This window comes from Microcaecilia unicolor, chromosome 2 (assembly GCF_901765095.1).
Source record: "Microcaecilia unicolor chromosome 2, aMicUni1.1, whole genome shotgun sequence".
NCBI lineage: Eukaryota > Metazoa > Chordata > Amphibia > Gymnophiona > Siphonopidae > Microcaecilia > Microcaecilia unicolor.
In genome coordinates, this window is record NC_044032.1 from 113,126,121 (window position 1) to 113,144,353 (window position 18,233).

At 44.1% G+C, this 18,233-nt stretch overlaps 1 protein-coding gene across 1 annotated transcript in view; it reads left to right on the forward strand.

The window, feature by feature from the left end:
- The first annotated feature begins 1,675 nt into the window (after window positions 1-1,675).
- CCNB1 (cyclin B1) overlaps window positions 1,676-18,233 on the forward strand; it is a 52,973-nt gene continuing 36,415 nt past the window's right edge. Inside the window, exons 1-5 of the mRNA XM_030193219.1 lie at window positions 1,676-1,789; window positions 5,401-5,535; window positions 5,640-5,738; window positions 6,929-7,105; window positions 17,159-17,317. Of these exons, the coding sequence (XP_030049079.1) occupies window positions 1,769-1,789; window positions 5,401-5,535; window positions 5,640-5,738; window positions 6,929-7,105; window positions 17,159-17,317 (591 nt within the window). The 5' untranslated portion in view covers window positions 1,676-1,768. The remainder of the gene's footprint in view (window positions 1,790-5,400; window positions 5,536-5,639; window positions 5,739-6,928; window positions 7,106-17,158; window positions 17,318-18,233) is intronic.

Below are 18,233 nucleotides of genomic sequence, written 5' to 3' on the forward strand. Positions count from 1 at the left end.
CAGTACCTCTCCACTCTTGTCTCTCCCTACGCCCCCCTCGAGTACTCCGTTCTGTAGATAAATCTCTCTTATCCGTCCCCTTCTCCTCTACTGCTAATTCTAGACTCCGTTCCTTTTGTCTTGCTGCACCCCACGCCTGGAATAGACTTCCTGAGCCTGTGTGTCTGGCCGTTTTCAAGTCCAAACTTAAAACCCACCTCTTTACCACTGCTTTTGACTCCTAACCACTACTCACTTGCCCTGTCCTTTAACCTCACCTATTTATTCCCTTCCCCTTAATTGTTCTGTTTACTTGTCTTATCTAGATTGTAAGCTCTTTGAGCAGGGACTGTCTTTTTTGTGTATGGTGTACAGCGCTGCGTATGCCTTGTAGCGCTATAGAAATGTTAAATAGTAGTAGTCGTAGTAGAAGCTTAGTGGAGATTAGGTGGCAGAGCTGGTGGGGGGAGGCGGGGCTAGTGCTGAGCAGACTTCTACGGTCTGTGCCCTGAAAATGACAGATACAAATCAAGGTCAGGTATACAGCAGCCAGACTCATATTCGGGAAAGCAAAATACGAAAGCGCCAAACCCTTAAGAGAAAAACTACACTGGCTCCCATTAAAAGAACGCATTGCATTCAAAGTCTGCAGCATGGTCCACAAAATGATACAAGGGGAAGCTCCGGCCTATATGACAGACCTTATAGACTTACCTGCTAGGAACACAAAAAGATCAGCATGCACATTCCTCAACCTCCACTACCCCAATTGCAAAGGATTAAAATACAAGTCCATATACGCAACCAGTTTTTCCTACATTTGCACGCAACTATGGAATGCACTTCCGAAGAACAGAAAAACAACGCAAGACCTAACTATCTTCCGAAGACTATTGAAAACTGACTTATTCAAGAAGGCATACAATAAACAACCTTCCTAATTACTAAACAATAAGAATGAAGAATAAGACTGGATCGACCTTAACCACACGACCGAGTAACCTCAATGCTCTTAATGAACAAACAATACCACTTCTAATCTAAAATCGATTACTATATAACCACATAATGCTGACTAACCTCACTGCCAAACACTATCACTCTCATCCTAATGTCGATACCTGAGCAACAACATAATGCTGACACCTACGCAAGATTACAATGTATTCTTCTAATATGTATGTTCGCACTTGAATGTAAAACCATGTCCAACTCTGTAGTCCGGAAATGGCAATCGCCACTACGGCAAATGTAAGCCACATTGAGCCTGCAAATAGGTGGGAAAATATGGGATACAAATGCTACAAATAATAATAATAATAATAATATACACATAGAGTAGCACATATGAATTTATCTTATTGGGCAGACTAGATGGAGCGTGCAGGTCCTTCTCTGCCGTCATCTACTATGTTACTATGTATTAAAATCTCCCTCAAAAACTGGGCCCCCTTGGCAGCTATGATATTGGCATAAGTGTCATAATTGCTTTTTTTGTGAAAACTGTCATCTGTTTGCAGTTTGCACCTCTTAATAAAGCTTTGTTAAAGAAAAAAAAAGCAACGGAAGTAAAGGGCTTCGTCACCTTGGGAACGCATTCAATGTGGAATACCCGACAACCAATAGGAAGATACAGAGCAGCATGAAGGAGCGAATAGGAAGGAAGGCGTGCGAGATTTAAACTCGAGGCGTGGCTGCAGTGGATATACTAGGCTGTAGAGACAGACAGTCAGTGTACTGCTATTCTTGTCTTGTTCTAGCGGTGCGGCTGCTGTGCGTGTACATCATCATGTCGCTCCGTGTTACCCGGGTGAGGCTAACGTCTTGCTTTGTATTTACAATTTCTCTTTTGAATCTGCCTGTTATGGGAGTGGGTTCTTCGAAGATGTGGCTGATATTTGTGCTCCCTAGTTCTTGGGGTCTGTATGTAATGAATGCTTGGATTCTACGCCTGAAGCATCAGTTCTTGCATGCTTTGTAGAACCCTCCCCAGACTGATTTGGGCTCTGCTGTATTGGCCTCCCGATTCACATGCTACTGGTTGCTTGGGAGATGGTGTCCTATGTTTCCAAGAGATTCGATTTATTGTCTGTGCAGCTGAAATATAGCACTTAATGTCCGAAGTGTTGAGACGTCCTAATTATTTTAAGGCACAAAATTGTACGACTGGTTTTGGTCGAGGCTTAATTTGTACACAAAAAGGCAATGGAGCTGGGGTAGGGAATGGCTGTCGGCGCACGAGAAGATGAGCTGAATTAGGGAGTAGAATAACTGTTCTCAGCTCTGTTCCAGGTTTAAGCAACAGCCCAACTGTTCTGGATTCTGAAAAGCGGTGGAACTGTTTCAGGCCATTTCCCCAGATATTAAGCCCTAGTTCTGGTGTCATAAACCAGTAATATCTGGCACCAAATGCCCTATAAAACTAGGCTGTGGTTAAGTGACTTAGAGAAGCTCTCCAATGAGAACTTTTTTTAAAAGCTTGTTCTCCAAGTTATAGTGGCAGTTAATGAGCATGAGTACCATAATAGAGGTCAACAAAAATAGTCAGCTTAATGATCTTAAGCTAGCTATATTATAATCCTCTTTCTCTCTCTACTCCCCTCCTCCCAACATGTAGATCTGCCTTAGGGCAGTGTGAGATGTGCTGGTTGCCCGTGCTTATGCTGTTAAAATGCTTAACATTGAGCTGCTTCTGATGTGTAACTTGTACTAATGTAGTATAAGGATGGTGCATACTAGTGGAAGATAACAGAAAGCTGCTGTGCTGGTACTTCAGCTGAAAGGGACAGGGAGTAGGCATAGAGAGAACTAGTACTTGGTACTCCAAATGAGTGAAAGAGCATGTCCCAAATGAGTGAAAGAGCATGTGGCTATTTCTTAGTCTAGACTTTCACATTGTTAACAAGCTATTGTTTCCAGTTGAAAAATGTATGGTGTAAGCAGCATACAACCTTTAAGTATGGTTGGTGTGCAAAATGAATTTTTGGGGGGGGGGGGGGGGGGGGGGATAAATATCTAGATGTGTCCTTCCATTCCTTTTCTGACCCAAAAACTGCTGGTTGAAAAGGCTATTGATTGTGGCCTTGTTTGTTCCTGTCCATACCACTGCTGCAGTTGATAGTCCTCGGGCCCTTCAGATCTTCTGCTGGTATACGTCTACCATGGATGTGGAAGCCTCCACATCAAGATGGCTGGGATCCTAATTGAAAATGTCCGCTAAGCTTGCCTGGTGACAAAGGTGGACACAATGGAGCTTTCCATGTTGTAGAGTAGCCAGACCTGTTTTAGTTTAGAGGGGTGGGCCTTCTAAAATCCCCCCCCCCCCCCCCCCGCACAGCCTAATACTTCTCTGAAACACACATACCTTAATACTTTCAACAGCAGCAATGGCAGTGATGTATGTCTGCTTCCTGCACCAGCCCTGCAGGCTTCCCTCTGCCACATTATGCCAGAGAGGAAACAAGAAGCGACATCGAGGGTGGGATATGACAAAGGGAATACTGCAAGTTTCGCACATGCAGCAGATTGCATCGCTGCTGTGAAAATTGCTGCGCTGGGGGGGGGGGGGATGCAAAGTCCAAGGGTGGAGGAGAGGAGTGAGGCAGCTACTGAATTGGTTTGGAGGCCAGACAGGGTGGGCCTCTGCCCTGGGTCCCCACCTGTAGCCGCACCACTGGGAAGTAGTGTACCAGAGGTGTGTAAAGTTCCTGTGCAAATGAGCTAGGAAAAAAAAACCTGGTGGCTTGTAGTTTACAAGTGTAAACTCTATGGGCCACTAGGCTTTGATGCTAACCTGCATATTTAACATGGGTATTGCTAATAAAATGGCACCCTAGGGCAAGGGCTGCTTTCAGTACCCTGTTTCTTTTCTGCCTTCAGTGCTAGCACTGAAAGGCAGCCTGGCACACAAAGTAGTCAGCAGGGGGACAGTACCTTTCATTTTTTTTGGCAATGTAGTGGCATCCAAGTGTTGCCACTTCCATCAGATTTAGGGATTCCTTTTGGTCGGCATGTAGTATATTCTTGTGTGGGAGTTTTGCTGAATAAATGGGAGGCATATGGGATTTCAGATAAAATTCCCATTTACTTCTTAGAAAAGCTTATGCATTAAGTGCATACTTAAAGCCTTGGATACAAGCAGAGACTCCCTTTGCATAGTATCTCCCATAAAGCTTAGAAGTGCTGTACCGAATAGGTTTCAGTTACCTTAGTAAGTACGGTTATGTAAACTATTTTCAGAGTGGAAAACTGGCAGATCAATATAATATCCAAACCACTTTATTGAAGATACCGTATGCAAGACAAATGCCTGACACGGGCCGTGTTTCGCCCAACAATAGGGCTGCGTCAGGGGCTAATCTGTATCTTCATTAAATGAGAGCGGTAGTAAATCATATATCAAGGCAAGGATAAAAGGAATTTCCTTTATAAAAAAAAAAAAAAGCAGCATAAACCAGCGTGTTTTTTTTCCACCTTTTGATAAGACTGCTCATCGAGCATTTGGCGTCAGAGAACACGCTGGTTTATGCTGCTTTTGCTGTTTTTTTTTTTTTTATAAAGGAAATTCCTTTTATCCTTGCCTTGATATATGATTTACTACCGCTGTCATTTAATGAAGATTAGCCCCTGACGCAGCCCTATTGTTGGGCGAAACACGGCCTGTGTCGGGCATTTGTCTTGCATATGGTATCTTCAATAAAGTGGTTTGGATATTATATTGATCTGCCAGTTTGTTTTCCACATTGGATTTTGCAGATCGCTTGCCTTGTTTTCTGGGACCCCAACTATTTCCAGAGTTAATAGCTGGGGTAGGGAGGGAATAATAGTATTGGATGTTATCCTTCCCAAGATGGCCTGGAGTGATGTCCAGACACCAGCCATTTTAGTAGTCTGACAAGGTTCAGGTAAGGGGGGGGGGGATTTTGAATATTCAACAAAATTGAACAGAAAATGGGGTTGATAGGTGGGAGGGGTATCATAAACAATACAAAAAGGATCATGGTTTTTTGTTATGTAACTTCTTGATTTTGTTGTGTGCTGTTGGGTTTTCCTTGATCCTGAATAAATACCATTAAATCTTAGACAATAAAACAATATTTAGTTTATTGCCTCTGTCTCTACTGATAGAATCATGGTTGTTTGTGTTGGGTCTGTGAGTGCTTTCTGGGAACTGGGGCCTCTGGGAGTGTTGCCCCAGTAATCTAGCAATCACGGGAGAGAATTTTGAGCGGGAGACTACCCAGAGGTGGTTGTGATCCAGTCAGTGGGAGAAGAGTGCTAGGTAGAGCACAAGCAGCAGGTAGGTGCAGGCTGACCTGAGCTGGGGATAGGCCCTCTAAGTGACTGACTGTGGGGTAACACCAGCTGGGTGGCTAGGTGTTGACTTCTAATCTGATTAGCAATATATTTATCTTTTGTTAGAATATGCAGGCGAATGCTGAGAACAATATGGCTATGGCAGGCAAGCGAGCTGTTTCAAAACCAGCTTTAAGATCCAGGACTGCATTGGGAGACATTGGGAACAAAGCCTGTGTAGCTAAAGTGCCTTCAAAAAAGGTAAGAAAGCAGTTGGTCTTAATCTGATATAATTTAGGCTTGGTCTTAATCTGATATAATTTAGGCAGCACCATTAACTTTTTTTTTTCTATTTTTACTTATAGGAAAAAATACCAGAAAAGGTGCCTATTAAAAAATCAACAAAAACAGATAAGGTGGCTGAACCTGTGAAAGAAGTGAAACCAGTCCAAGAGGAAGTAAAGGTAGGGTTTTAAAAGAACTAATGTGGGGAAAAAATTATCAAGGGTTGTCACTAAACATGTTCAAGGTACTACTTTGGATGTCATGCTATACCAGCTCTGACTTGAATTAAGGTTATTTTTCATTAAAACTTTTTAAAAAGATGGTGTATCTGCAACTTTTTCTTGCAGCCCTCAGTTGAGAAAGTAATCACTGGTCTGAAAAACCTCCCCAAAAGTCATACTCATGTTTGTCTATAATGTGTTCAAGTGCTTCAGACACTGAACTACTAATTGTGCGAATTAGAATGCCATAATTCCACTAATTTACAGTGTCACTTGAAAGGTACTAATCACATATTCAAAATGCCATAGCATATATACACTTGAGGTCTGTACACACCTTTTCTTGTATTGATTTTGAATTCACTTTGTGATGCTTAAACACTGACAGCAATACTTGATTCTCGGTTTCTCTTGAATGAGCAGAGTATGATTATATAGTGTAACATCCAGGTAGGTCTTTGCTGCCTGGCTACTCAAACCTAGGAGCAGATCATAATTGGGCTAAGATCTTCTGCCTTGAGCCTGAATTCACATCTACTCATCTTTCCTGTTCAGATCTTCAGTTTTAGGCTGGCTAGTGTTCATGGCACCTGGGAAGTCTGTCTATCAAGACTGCAATCTGGCCACCAGGTAGCATTCTTGTGATGTTGGTCTTGACATTCAGAAGTACCTGGTTCAATTCCCACTACTGCTCCTTGTCTTAAGTGAGTCATTTAACCCTCAGTTGCTTAAGGTACAAACTTAAATTGAGCCTCACGAGTGGAGGAGTGGCCTAGTGGTTAGGGTGGTGGACTTTGGTCCTGGGGAACTTAGTTCGATTCCCGGCACAGGCAGCTCCTTGTGACTCTGGGCAAGTCACTTAACCCTCCATTGCCGTATTGAGCCTGCCATGAGTGGGAAAGCGTGGGGTACAAATGTAACAAAAAAAAAATACCCAGTGTACTTGAATGTAATTCATCTTGAGCTACCACTGAAAAGATGTGAGCAAAATCCAAATAACCATTCATATTCCATCTTACCAGGTTAGCCACAGATGCTGCAATGTTGTAAACTTGAGGTACACAAGATCAGGTGAAAGTAAGAAGTGTGCACTCTTGCATGCTTACTAGTACAAATTGTATTGTCAAGTTCTGAAATTTTCCTTGTAGATTGAACCTCAGTCCCCAACTCCAATGGAAACATCTGGATGTCTTCAAGAGGAAGAACTGTGCCAGGCTTTTTCTGATGTCTTACTACAAGTTAAAGATGTAGATGCAGAGGATGACAACCCAATGTTTTGCAGCGAGTATGTGAAGGACATCTACAAATACATGAGAACCCTTGAGGTTGGTATTGCTTTCTCAGGTACTATTTCTTCAAGCCATTTGACACATGGCAAAAAAAAAACCTAATGCCACATTCCTTGTCACCTGCAGCAGACTAATCCAGGAACTGGTGAGTTAGTCTTGTCTACAAGCAGGTGGAGATAAGTTAGGGGCTGATCACTGCCTTCAGTTTCTCTTTCTACAGCAGGTGGTGGACAGCTTTTCTCCAGCTCCTGGATCCAAGGCTTCTGAGGGTGCAGCTGGGGATGGTGGACTGAAGGTGTCCCCTTTTGGGAGCATACCCAGATTCTGGATCCCTGCTTCACCTCAAATTCCCTCTGAACAGGCTTTTGCTGTTTTCCTTACTATAAATTAAAAAAAAAAAACAAAAAAAAGCCAAAACGGGGGGGGGGGGGGGGGGGGGGGGGGAGCTGTCTTTCCTGGCTGGCTGAGCCCTTCCTGGGGTTGGAGTCAGAGCATTTCTCCTCGCTTGTGTTGCAGGTCCTGTGCTTTTCCTGGCTGTGGGTAAGTGCTGCAGGGTTGTGTACGGGGACAGATGGTAGTGGTCTTAAGAGGTGTTCCGATATGCTGACTTGGCAGGACTTGAGGGAGCCCCCCGCAGCTTCTGGCATTGAACCTCTTGGGGGGGGGGGGTCTGGTGGTAGCCAGGGGATATTGGGCTTTTCCCCAGAGGATTTATCCCTTTAAAAAGCGTAGTTTTTGGGTTCTGAGTAGGGGTCCATAGTACAATTGCCTGCAGCCTCCTGTGGTGGCTCTATCTGAGCAGACCAGGCTAGATGAGGTGGAGGACTGTCCTTACTGACCAGGCAGAGGACTCTTCGGCTGTGAGGATTTTTCATAAGGAGGAGTACTCTCTCGGGTGCTGGAAGCCTTAAATAGAGGACCTGGGAGGTCCCTGCTTCTCAGGCGGTCAACCCCAAGATGACCAGTACCAGGCAGCCTTCTTAGGCCTTTCTGGTGCATGAAGCTATAGAAGTTGATTTCAGCCCAGTGGGCAGACCCGGCTGGCTGAAAGTGACCAGGACTATGTCCGGTTGTATCTGGTTTCAGTAGTTTGGTGTACTTCTGCCTAAGGTAGATGCCCTAGTGATGGCGGTCACTAAAGACTACTCTGTCATGGATTTGGTCTCAGAGTCTGATAGGCCCGGTGTACTTGGCATATGCCTTGTATGACTTGGTCCATGCTTTGGCCAAGCTCATGGCTTTGGCTGTCTCCTTGGCGGCTCCGTCATTGGGCCGCAGATATGGCCTCTAAGCAGCAGCTTATTAAATTGCCTTACCGGGGGAATTGCTTTTTGGGGAGGACCTAGAAAATATTGCTAAAGATTTGGAGATTCCAAATCTCAGCATCTCCTGGAGGATAGGCCCAGGTCTGGTTCCAGGCAGGGAACTTCGAGGTCTCATTTCAGAGAGACTCAACCGTATTGGCCAGGACGGTCTAACTCTGCCTTTCAGCGTCCTCGTTTTGATCAGTGTTATTCCTTTTGCAACGAGAAACATCCAGCCGGACCCCCCCCTCCAACACACACGGGGCTCCTCGAGCCACCCAATGATGGGGCACAGGTCCACTCAGGAGGAGAGCAGATCGGTGGTCAGCTGTCTTTCTTCCAGAGTGGGCCAGAATTACTTTGGGCCAGTGGGTCCTCTGGTGCAGGAAGGCTACAAGCTAGAATTCTTCTCTCCCATCAGATTTTTTTTTTTTTGACGCTGTATATTGCAGGCCAAGAGGACAGCTGTTCTGCAATGTTTGAGACCTTCTGCGGATAGACACTATTGTGCCTGTCCCCCTCGAGCGGCGCACAGGCCAGTACTCCATCTTTATGGTTACAAAGAAAGGAGGGGCGCTTCGACCTATTGAGTTCAGGCATGTAAACCAGTTATTACAAGTTGGACACTTCCGCATGGAGAACAGTGTTTGCTGCTGTTCAACCAGGCGAGTTTTTGACAGCTCTAGATTTGCTACAAGGTTACCTGCACATTCCCATTTGGCAGCCTCATCAGTGATTTTTCTCAGATTTGCGGTGCTGGGTCAGCAGCACTTCGGGCCCTTTCAGAATGGCCACTGCCCCACACACCTTCTCAAAGGTTGTGGTGGTGGCAGTATTTTTGTGGAAGGAGGGGATTTGGGTCCCCATCTCGCTAATTCAGGCAACGACAGCGGACGAGTCGAGTGGTCACACTGCATGATTGCAGTCCTATAATCCTTAGGTTGGGTGGTCAATATGGACGTCATCTGGCTCTTAAAGCCTGGAGTACCTCAGAGTGCAATTTGATATGAAGCAGGGGAAGGTGTTTCTCCCCGGGGGTCGGAGGACCAAGTTACTTTCCCAAGTCCGGGCCTTGAGTCATCGCGCTCAAACCTGTGGGACTGTTCAGGTCCTCAGTTCCATGACAGCAACCTTAAGAGGTCATTCCGTGGGCGAGGGCTCGCATTCAGCCTCTTCAGATCTTCCTTTTGAGCAAATGGTCACCAACGTCAATAGATTATCAGTGGCGCCTTCCTTGGTCGAGCCAGGGACAGTCTTGTGTGGTGGCTCTGGCCAGCTAATTTACAGAAGGGCATTCCTCTGGCTTCTCCCAATTGGGTGGTGGTCGTGACAGATGCCAGTCTTGCAGGGTGGGGGGCCCATTGTCTACATCAGGTAGCCCAGGGATCTTGGGACACCACTCGAAGCAACTTGGCCGATAAATTGCCTGGAGTTGTGAGCAGTTGTGAATGTGCTGAGTTTTCAAGACCTTCTGCAAGGTCAGGCAGTTCATGTTCAGACCATGACGGTGGCCTACATCAATCGGCAGGGAGGAACTCGCAGTCTTCCCCTGGCAGAGGAAGCATCTTGTCTGGTGTGGGCAGAAGCACATGCTCTTTGTCAGCAGCACACATTGTGGGTCAGGACAATGTTCAAGCGGATTTTCTCAGCTGGAATCTTTTGGACGCAGCAGAGTGGATGCTGTTGGATTTGGGCATTTTCATCTGATCTGTCAGCATTGGGGAATGCCAGTGATGGATCTCATGGCCACAGCTTGCCATGCCAAGTTTCCCAGTTATTCAGTCACAAAAGACAGCCCGGAACCGCAGGATTAGACGCTTTTCAGCCCTGGCCAGAACAAACCGCTGTGTTTTTCCTCCGTGGCCTGTGATAGGGAGGATTCTATTCCGTGTAGGGTGGTATCGGGGGGGGCCGGTCATTCTAGTAGCTCTAGATTTATTTTATTACATTTGTACCCCGCGCTTTCCCACACATAGCAGGTTCAATCCAGCTTACATAGTAAATAAAATTACAAAGTCTTGAAGGAGAATGTTACAAGTTGTAGTAGGGTTTTGGGGATATGTAAATTGAGCATGGAGAGGTAAACAAAGATAGGATGAGCAAAAGGAGAAGAGATTGGGAGGGGTAAGGATGGAGAGGAAGAGATTGAGGAATGAGCATAACGAGCTTGACATGGTCAAAGCTTTAATCGTTGGGGCAGGAATCATGTGGGTGGGCTTAAAGTTAAGTTGGGTCATTAGGGTAAGCTTTCTTAGAGACAGGTCTTCAACATTTTTTTGAATGGTAGATGGTCGTTGATTGTTCAGCTGGATCTTGGCAGAGCTTTCCAAAGCTGGCTGCCCAAAAAGGAGAAACTGGATGCATAGGAGGTCTTGTATTTAATACCTTTTGCAATTGAAAGTGTAAATTGAGGCAAGTATAAATCTTTCTGGTTGGGAGGTCAAGTTAAGGGATTCTCCATATATGATCTTATGAATCAAGAGTGTGGACTTTTAAAATTCTTTCTCTGATGGGGCGCCAATGAAGCTTCTCTCAGAGGTGTTGTGCTGCCAAATCTAGACTTGCCATAGATAAGTCTGGCTGCCGTGTTTGGGGTAGTCTGAAGTTTCTTCAGGATTAGGGTCTTGCATCCTAAGAAAACACTGTTGCAGTAATCTGCGTGCATGAGTACTATGGATTGTACTGGGTTCCAAAAGGAGTCCAGGGGAAGGTATGATTTCACTCGTTTAAAAATCCACATTGTATTAACTTTTTTTTTGTGATGGAATGTAGCATGGTTTTCAAATGATTATCAATCGTTACTCCCAAGTATTTTTAGGTTGTCATATGGAGAGTTTAGTGTCTGTGGTTCTCTAAGTAGTCGGGAGAAGTGGAGAGTATTGAGATGGAAGGACTAGACTGTTTAATTTCATCTTGAAAGCATTAGCCTAAGAGGTTAGGGTGGTCATGCCTATATTTATTTTATCGGAGATTTCAGATTGGATTTAAAGGGGATAAATATAGTGACATCGTCAGCATAGATAAGGGGATTAAGGCCAAGGTGCAAAAATCAACCTTGAATTCACTACCAAGCCACCTCCTCCTCTTCACCCTTCAACCCTCTCCCTCAACCAACCAACTTTCTCCTTTTTTCCTGATATCACCGAGGAGGAAACCGCCTGCCTTCTTTACTCCTCGAAATGCACAACTTGTTCCTCTGATCCCATCAGCACTCAAGTCTGTAATGACCTGTTCCTTGCCAAATCCAGAGGCCGCCACTACATCCTCAATCTATCCGACAGTCAATCATGATTTACTTCTTGCCACACTGTCCTCATTTGGGTTCCAGGGCTCTGTCCTTTCCTGGTTCTATCTCTCCCACCGCACCTTCAGAGTACACTCATGGATCATCCTCCACCCCATCCCGCTCTCTGTTGGAGTTCCCCAGGGATCTATCCTTGGACCCCTTTTTTCAATCTACACCTCTACCCTGAGCTCACTGATCTCATCTCATGGTTTCCAGTATCATCTTTATGCTGATGACACCCAGCTGTATCTCTCCACACCAGACATCACCGTGGAGACATAGGCCAAGGTATCAGCCTGCTTATCCGACATTGCTGCATGGATGTCCAAACCGCCACCTGAAACTGAACATGGCCAAGACCGAGCTTATCGTCTTTCCACCAAAACCCACTTATTCCTCCACTCTCTAACACCCACAACCTTGGAGTCATCTTTGACTCCTCCCTCTCCTCTGCACATATCCAGCAGACAGCCAAGGCCTGTCGCTTCTTCCTCTTAACATCAGCAAAATTCGCCCTTTCCTCTCTGAACACACCACCTGAACTCTCATCCACGCTTTTATTACCTCTTGCCTTGACTACTGCAACTTACTCCTCACTGGCCTCCCACTTAACCATCTATCCCCCTTTCAATCCGTTCAGAATTCTGCTGCACGTCTTATATTCCGCCTGAACCAATGCACTCTATCTGCAGCCCCTCATTACCTATCTCCCCTTACGTTCCCGCCCGAAACCTCCGCTCACAGGACAAATCCCTCCTCTCAGTACCCTTCTCCACAACCGCCAACTCCAGATTCTGCCTCACCTCACCCTATGCTTGGAATACACTTCCTGAGCCCCTATGCCAAGCCCCCTCCCTAACCATCTTCAGATCCTTGCTCAAAGCCCACCTCTTCAATGTTGCTTTCGGCACCTAACCTTTATACCTTTCAGGAAATTTTGACTGACTATACATTTGTAAGCTCTTTGAGCAGGGACTGTCCTATGTTAAATTGTACAGCGCTGCGTAACCCTAGTAGCGCTTTAGAAAGTAGTATGTTTGGCTAGGGGAATCATAAGGTTGAAGAGTCATGATATTGGGGAAAGCAGAGATCCTGCAGTACCCCGCATTCAGATGACCATGGGGAAGATATGTTTGTAGTTCCTTTGACTTGGTAAGATTTTGTGGTGGTAAAGCTTTTTATCCAGTTGATATTGCCACCGATACCAAGTTTGTCCAGAAGTTAGGATAGTATGATCAACCATGTCAAAGCGCTGGAGAAGGCTATGGTTTCCAGTTGCTATTTGAATTTGGATATAAAGGTAACAGTTTCAGTGCTATGGGAACGAAAACCCGACTTGTGACGTGCAGGATGGAGAATTTCTGAATATATTCGGGAGTTGCAAGATCACTGTTTCCATCAGTTTTGTGATTAGAGGGATGGAGGCAATTGGACAGTAGTTGGCAATATCATTTGCAGGTTTTTTGGTATAGGTGTTAGTAATATATTGCCATCTCTGGTGAAGGAGCCTCACTGAAGTAGGAAGTTTAAGTGGGTGGTGAGATCTGAAATAACATGTTGGAGCACCTCCCAAAAGATAGTTGGGACAAGGGTCAAGTTGGCAATAAGACCTGGAGAGTTTAGAGATGGTTTTAGTGACCTAGTGGTAAGGAGGGTAAAATTGGTTCAATATTGGTCTGCCGGTACTTTATCAAATCCAGGGTCCAGTTCATCAAGAAAGGTGTCTGCAGTAGAATTTGTCTTGAGAATCGATTGGTGATTTTGTCTTTGAAGTATTTAGCTAATTAGATTGTAAGCTCCTTTGAGCAGGAACTGTCCTTTGTTTTTTGTACAGCACTGCATAATCCTGGTAGAGCTCTAGAAATGTTAAATAGTAGTAGTAATTGGTCAGCTGAAGGACAGTTTGAAGGTGAAGTTGTTACTGGATCTGTTAGGAGTTTTTTTTTTTTTTTTTTTTTTTTTTTGTGTATAATGGATCTCTTTGGCATATTTGTAGTTCCTTTTGTGATTGTTTCCATGCATTATAAAGTTAAGGCTATCCTTTTGATTTGCTCCATGCTTTTTCAAGTTTTCTGGTTGACTTCGGGTTTTTCAGTAAATTGTTGTCATGGTGAGGGGTTGCGTTTACATAAGTCTTTGGAGTGTAGTGGTGCAATTTTGTCAAATCATTTTGCATCTATTATCCCATATAGTAAGGAAGAGATCTGAGTTAAGTTGTTGACGGTTATTGGCATAGATATGTCTAATCATCAATTCTTCCTCTGGTGAAGATCGTTATAGGGTCATGTGATTTGGACTGACCCTTTTTACGCCATTGTAAGGTTAGGAAAGCTTTGTAATGGTGAGACCAATTAATATTGGATATAATGAAGCTATGGTCAGTGGAGAATTTAAGAGCATCTAGCGAGTGACTCTTGATGTGAGTGGGTTGGCCCAGATTGGCCCCAGTGTCCATAAGTACATAAGTATTGCCATACTGGGAAAGACCAAAGGTCCATCAAGCCCAGCATCCTGTTTCCAACAGTGGCCAATCCAAGTCAGATACCTGGCAAGATCCCAAAAATGTGCAAAACATTTTATACTGATTATCCCAGAAATAGTGGATTTTCCCCAAGTCCATTTAACTGTCTATGGACTTTTCCTTTAGGAAGCCGTCCACCTTTTTTAAACTCTGCTAAGCTAACTGCCTTTACCACTCTCTTGGCAACAAATTCCAGAGTTTAATTACACGTTGAGTGAGATTTTCTCGGATTCGTTTTAAATTTACTACATTGTAGCTTCATCGCATGCCCCTAGTCCTAGTATTTTTGGAAGGCATGAACAGACGCTTCACATCTACCTGTTCAACTCCACTCATTATTTTATAGACCTCTATCGTATCTCCCCTCAGCCGCCTTTTCTCCAAGCTGAAGAGCCCTAGCCGCCCTAACCTTTCCTCATAGGGAAGTCTTCCCATCCCCTTTATCATTTTTGTTGCCCTTCTCTGCACCCATTTTATTTATAATTTCAAACTTACAATTCAAGCAAAAACGCTTTGGAAAAGCAGTTGAAATAAAATATTCATTTTACAAAAAAGAAAATAGAAGGAAAAAATAATGAATACTAATTAAGCTTCATTATTTATATATTCCACTGCACAAGTCCACAGTATATGATTCAAGATTTACTTTTGGAGTAAACTAGGAAATTACATTAAGCAAAAAGAAACCTGCATAGCTACTAGAATTTTCTTCATATTAGGACTCTTTTGTCCAATTCTCCTGGTAGCTAGGAACTCAGTGAGATGTGTTGGTTCAAAGAAAACATATTTAATTGCTTGATATCTAACTATACATTTGCATGGATAGTACAGAAAGAAGGAAGCTCCCAACTGTTGGACTCCAGGTCTATGTAGAAATTCTTTTTTGGGTCTCGACACATCGTGGAATATCCTTATTTTTAATCCAAAAGTCTTATTTCTGTTTTTGAAGTTTCATCATCCACACCTTGTCAGGTGCTAGAACTACAGTAGCTATCAGTGTTGAAGGAATAACTTTTTCTGAGTCACTCTAATAGTGCTGACACATCCAAGGGGCAGTCTGAAAACTCATGTGCTTCTCCTACCTTTACTGGTAGGTAATATACTGTAGCAAAGGAATTGAAAGTATGTCCTTCATATATTTTAATATTTCTTTTGGAGAAATTTTCTTTGGCCATGACTCCTAACGTGGAACCTTGCATGACATAAGTATAATTTGGGTTCCTCTTTCCCACATGCATCACTTTGCACTTGTTCACATTAAACATCTGCCATTAGACGCCCAGTCTCGTAAGGTCCGCTTGTAATTTTTTTTACAATCCTCCCGAGACTTGACTTGACTTTGGTAATTTGCTGATAGTTATTCAGTTATTCCCATCTCCAGGTCATTTATAAATATGCAGACCTCATTCGGGTGCTCTCAGAGCCACTGTTGCGACTGCCGGTGACTCTGGATCTTCTGCATCAAAGACCAGCCCAGATGGAAAATCCCTCCCGCTTTGGTCTTATGCCCTGGCTATTGAGGCAGCAACTGAGGAAGAAGGGATTTTCAGGACCAGTCATTGCCACTCTTTTAGGGGCATGGAAGCAATCCACTTTGACAGCATACACATGGGTGTGGAAAGCAAAAAGCTTTCTCAGCATGGTGTGGTCTGCATGCCAAGTCACCTTTCCAGGCATCCATTCCGGTTATTTTGGTGTTCCTTCAGGACAGCCTTCAAAAGGGATTGGCATACAATTCCCTTTGAGTTCAGGTGGCTACACTAGCCTGTTTTTGAGGGAAACTGGACAGTTCCTTGTTGGCAGCTGACACAGATGTGGTTCTTTTCCTACATGGGGCTGTCAGACCTGTACAACAGCCATGCCCATTGTGGCTTTTGAAATTAGTGCTGCAAGCCCTGCAGGCCCCACCCTTTGAGCAAGGCCGCTGAGAAAGATCTTACACTTAAGATGGTGTTTTTGGTGGTGGCCATAACTTCAGCTTGAAGGCTTTCAAAGATTCAAGCTCTTGCAGAGGGTTTTTTCCTCCCCAGTTTTCTGCAGCAGGAGTGTCAATTCGGACAGTGCCGTGGTTTCGGCTTTTCATGTCAGGCTATTTATCTTTTTTGAAGAGAGGATTATCCGGAAGAGTTGTAACTTCGTTTCTTGGGACGTGCAAGAGCCTTGTTTAGCTACCTGCAGGTTTCTAACTTAATTTCATCGCTTGGATCATCTGTGCTCTTGGCTGGCTCGAGGAGAGGAGGCGGTTTCTAAGGCTTCCATTGCTTGATGGATTAAGGAGGCCATTGGGGCGGCGTGTGTTACACGGCCAGTGGCCCTGAAGGCCCATTCTACTAGAGCATAGGAGGCATCTGCCTTATCTCTGCAAGAGATTTGTCGGGTGGCTACTTGGGGGCATCCCGTCATTTTTGCAAAGCATTACAGATTAGACGTGTCTGGGAAGAGGAGTGTTGGCTTCCCATCCTACTTAGGGATTGCTTTGGTACATCCCACCAGTTCCTGGATTCATCTGCTGCAGGTGACAAAGTAAAATTTCTTACCTGGTTTTCTTTCCTTTAACCGCAGCATATGAATCCAGGATCCCTACCTAGCTCAGACTGTTTTCGTTTTACACGGGGAGTAGATGGTTTTCCTTCTGGGTTCTTTTGTTTGCAGAGTTCAGACAGATATGGGGACGTGGAAGTTGATTCAAGTGTTTGGTTCTCTGTTTTAATAGTGAGGATGTTTTCTTATCTTGCTTTGGTTACTGCTTACAAATGACATACTGAGAGAGGGGCTGGCCATCTGGCATCACTGCCTTCAGTAATCTCCACCTGCTGGTAAACTGACTTAACCCACCAGTTCCCGGATTCATCTGGTGCGATGAAAATTCAGATACATCATTTTACCTCCCTGAAGCAGTTGTAGGGGCTAAAATTCAATTACCTCTTACCATTTCACCCCTTCACTCCTACTCCTTTTTTTTTTTTTTTTTAATATAGGAGGAACAAGCTGTTAAACCAAGATACCTGGAAGGTCAACAAATTAATGGAAACATGAGAGCTATACTAATTGACTGGCTTGTACAAGTTCAAATGAAATTCAAACTACTACAGGAGACCATGTTTATGACTGTTGGCATTATTGATCGTTTTCTGCAGGTAACTACATCTTGCATGCAAGTCTGAGTTAAAAAAAAAATTTTTTTTACTTAACATGAAACTTTTTCTCTTTGGAGTCTTAGCCCTGCCATGATTTTCTTTCAACTTATCAAATTGAAGGAAATGCAGCATCTCAACAGGCCAGTGGCAATGGCATGAAATAAAACATGCAGTAGGGAAAAAATGTGGACACAGTGGATGACTAGTAGAGTGGTATCTGAGTGGATGAAAGGTGAAGCTGGATATGGTAGAGGGGAATAGGAACTAGACCAGAGACCCAAGAAGCTAAGACAAAAAAATTATTGGGGGCTAATACTAGAAACAAAGGCTAGTGCCTTCCCATAAAGGACCCTGCACAGTATCTAGCTTGGTGGATAGAGGCCTGATTACTGGCTTTCTAAGGGCTTAAATTTGTTCTAATTCTGTTCTTGGGGCTGCTGACCTGAAGTAGATTTGAAGGTTAAGGGCAATCAAATCACAGCTTGAAAGGGTCTATTTGCAGTACAGCATTAATACTCTAGCAGGCACTGCAGAGCCTAGTTCAGTCTTGGGAGGGAACAAATTAACAAGTTCACATAGAGGCATATTTTCAAAGCACTTTGGGAGGCTAAGTTCCATAGGTTTCTATGGAACTTTGGGAGGCTAAGTGCTTTGAAAATATGCCTCATAGTGTACAACTTGAGAAGCCTTTTTTTTTCTCCCATAGAAATAGCCGAAGAACACTTTTGTTCTAAGTATTTCCCACTCTTTGGCTGCAGAGGTAGCACAGCTACTGACTGAATTGGTGTTGAAGTAGAATATTTGCAAAGGTTAAGGGCAATCTGATTACTTAGTTAGCTCAATAGTTCTGCCACAGCCTACAACAAACAGCTTCTAGAAGGCGCAGTAGGGCCAAGTCTTCAATCCTACCCACAAT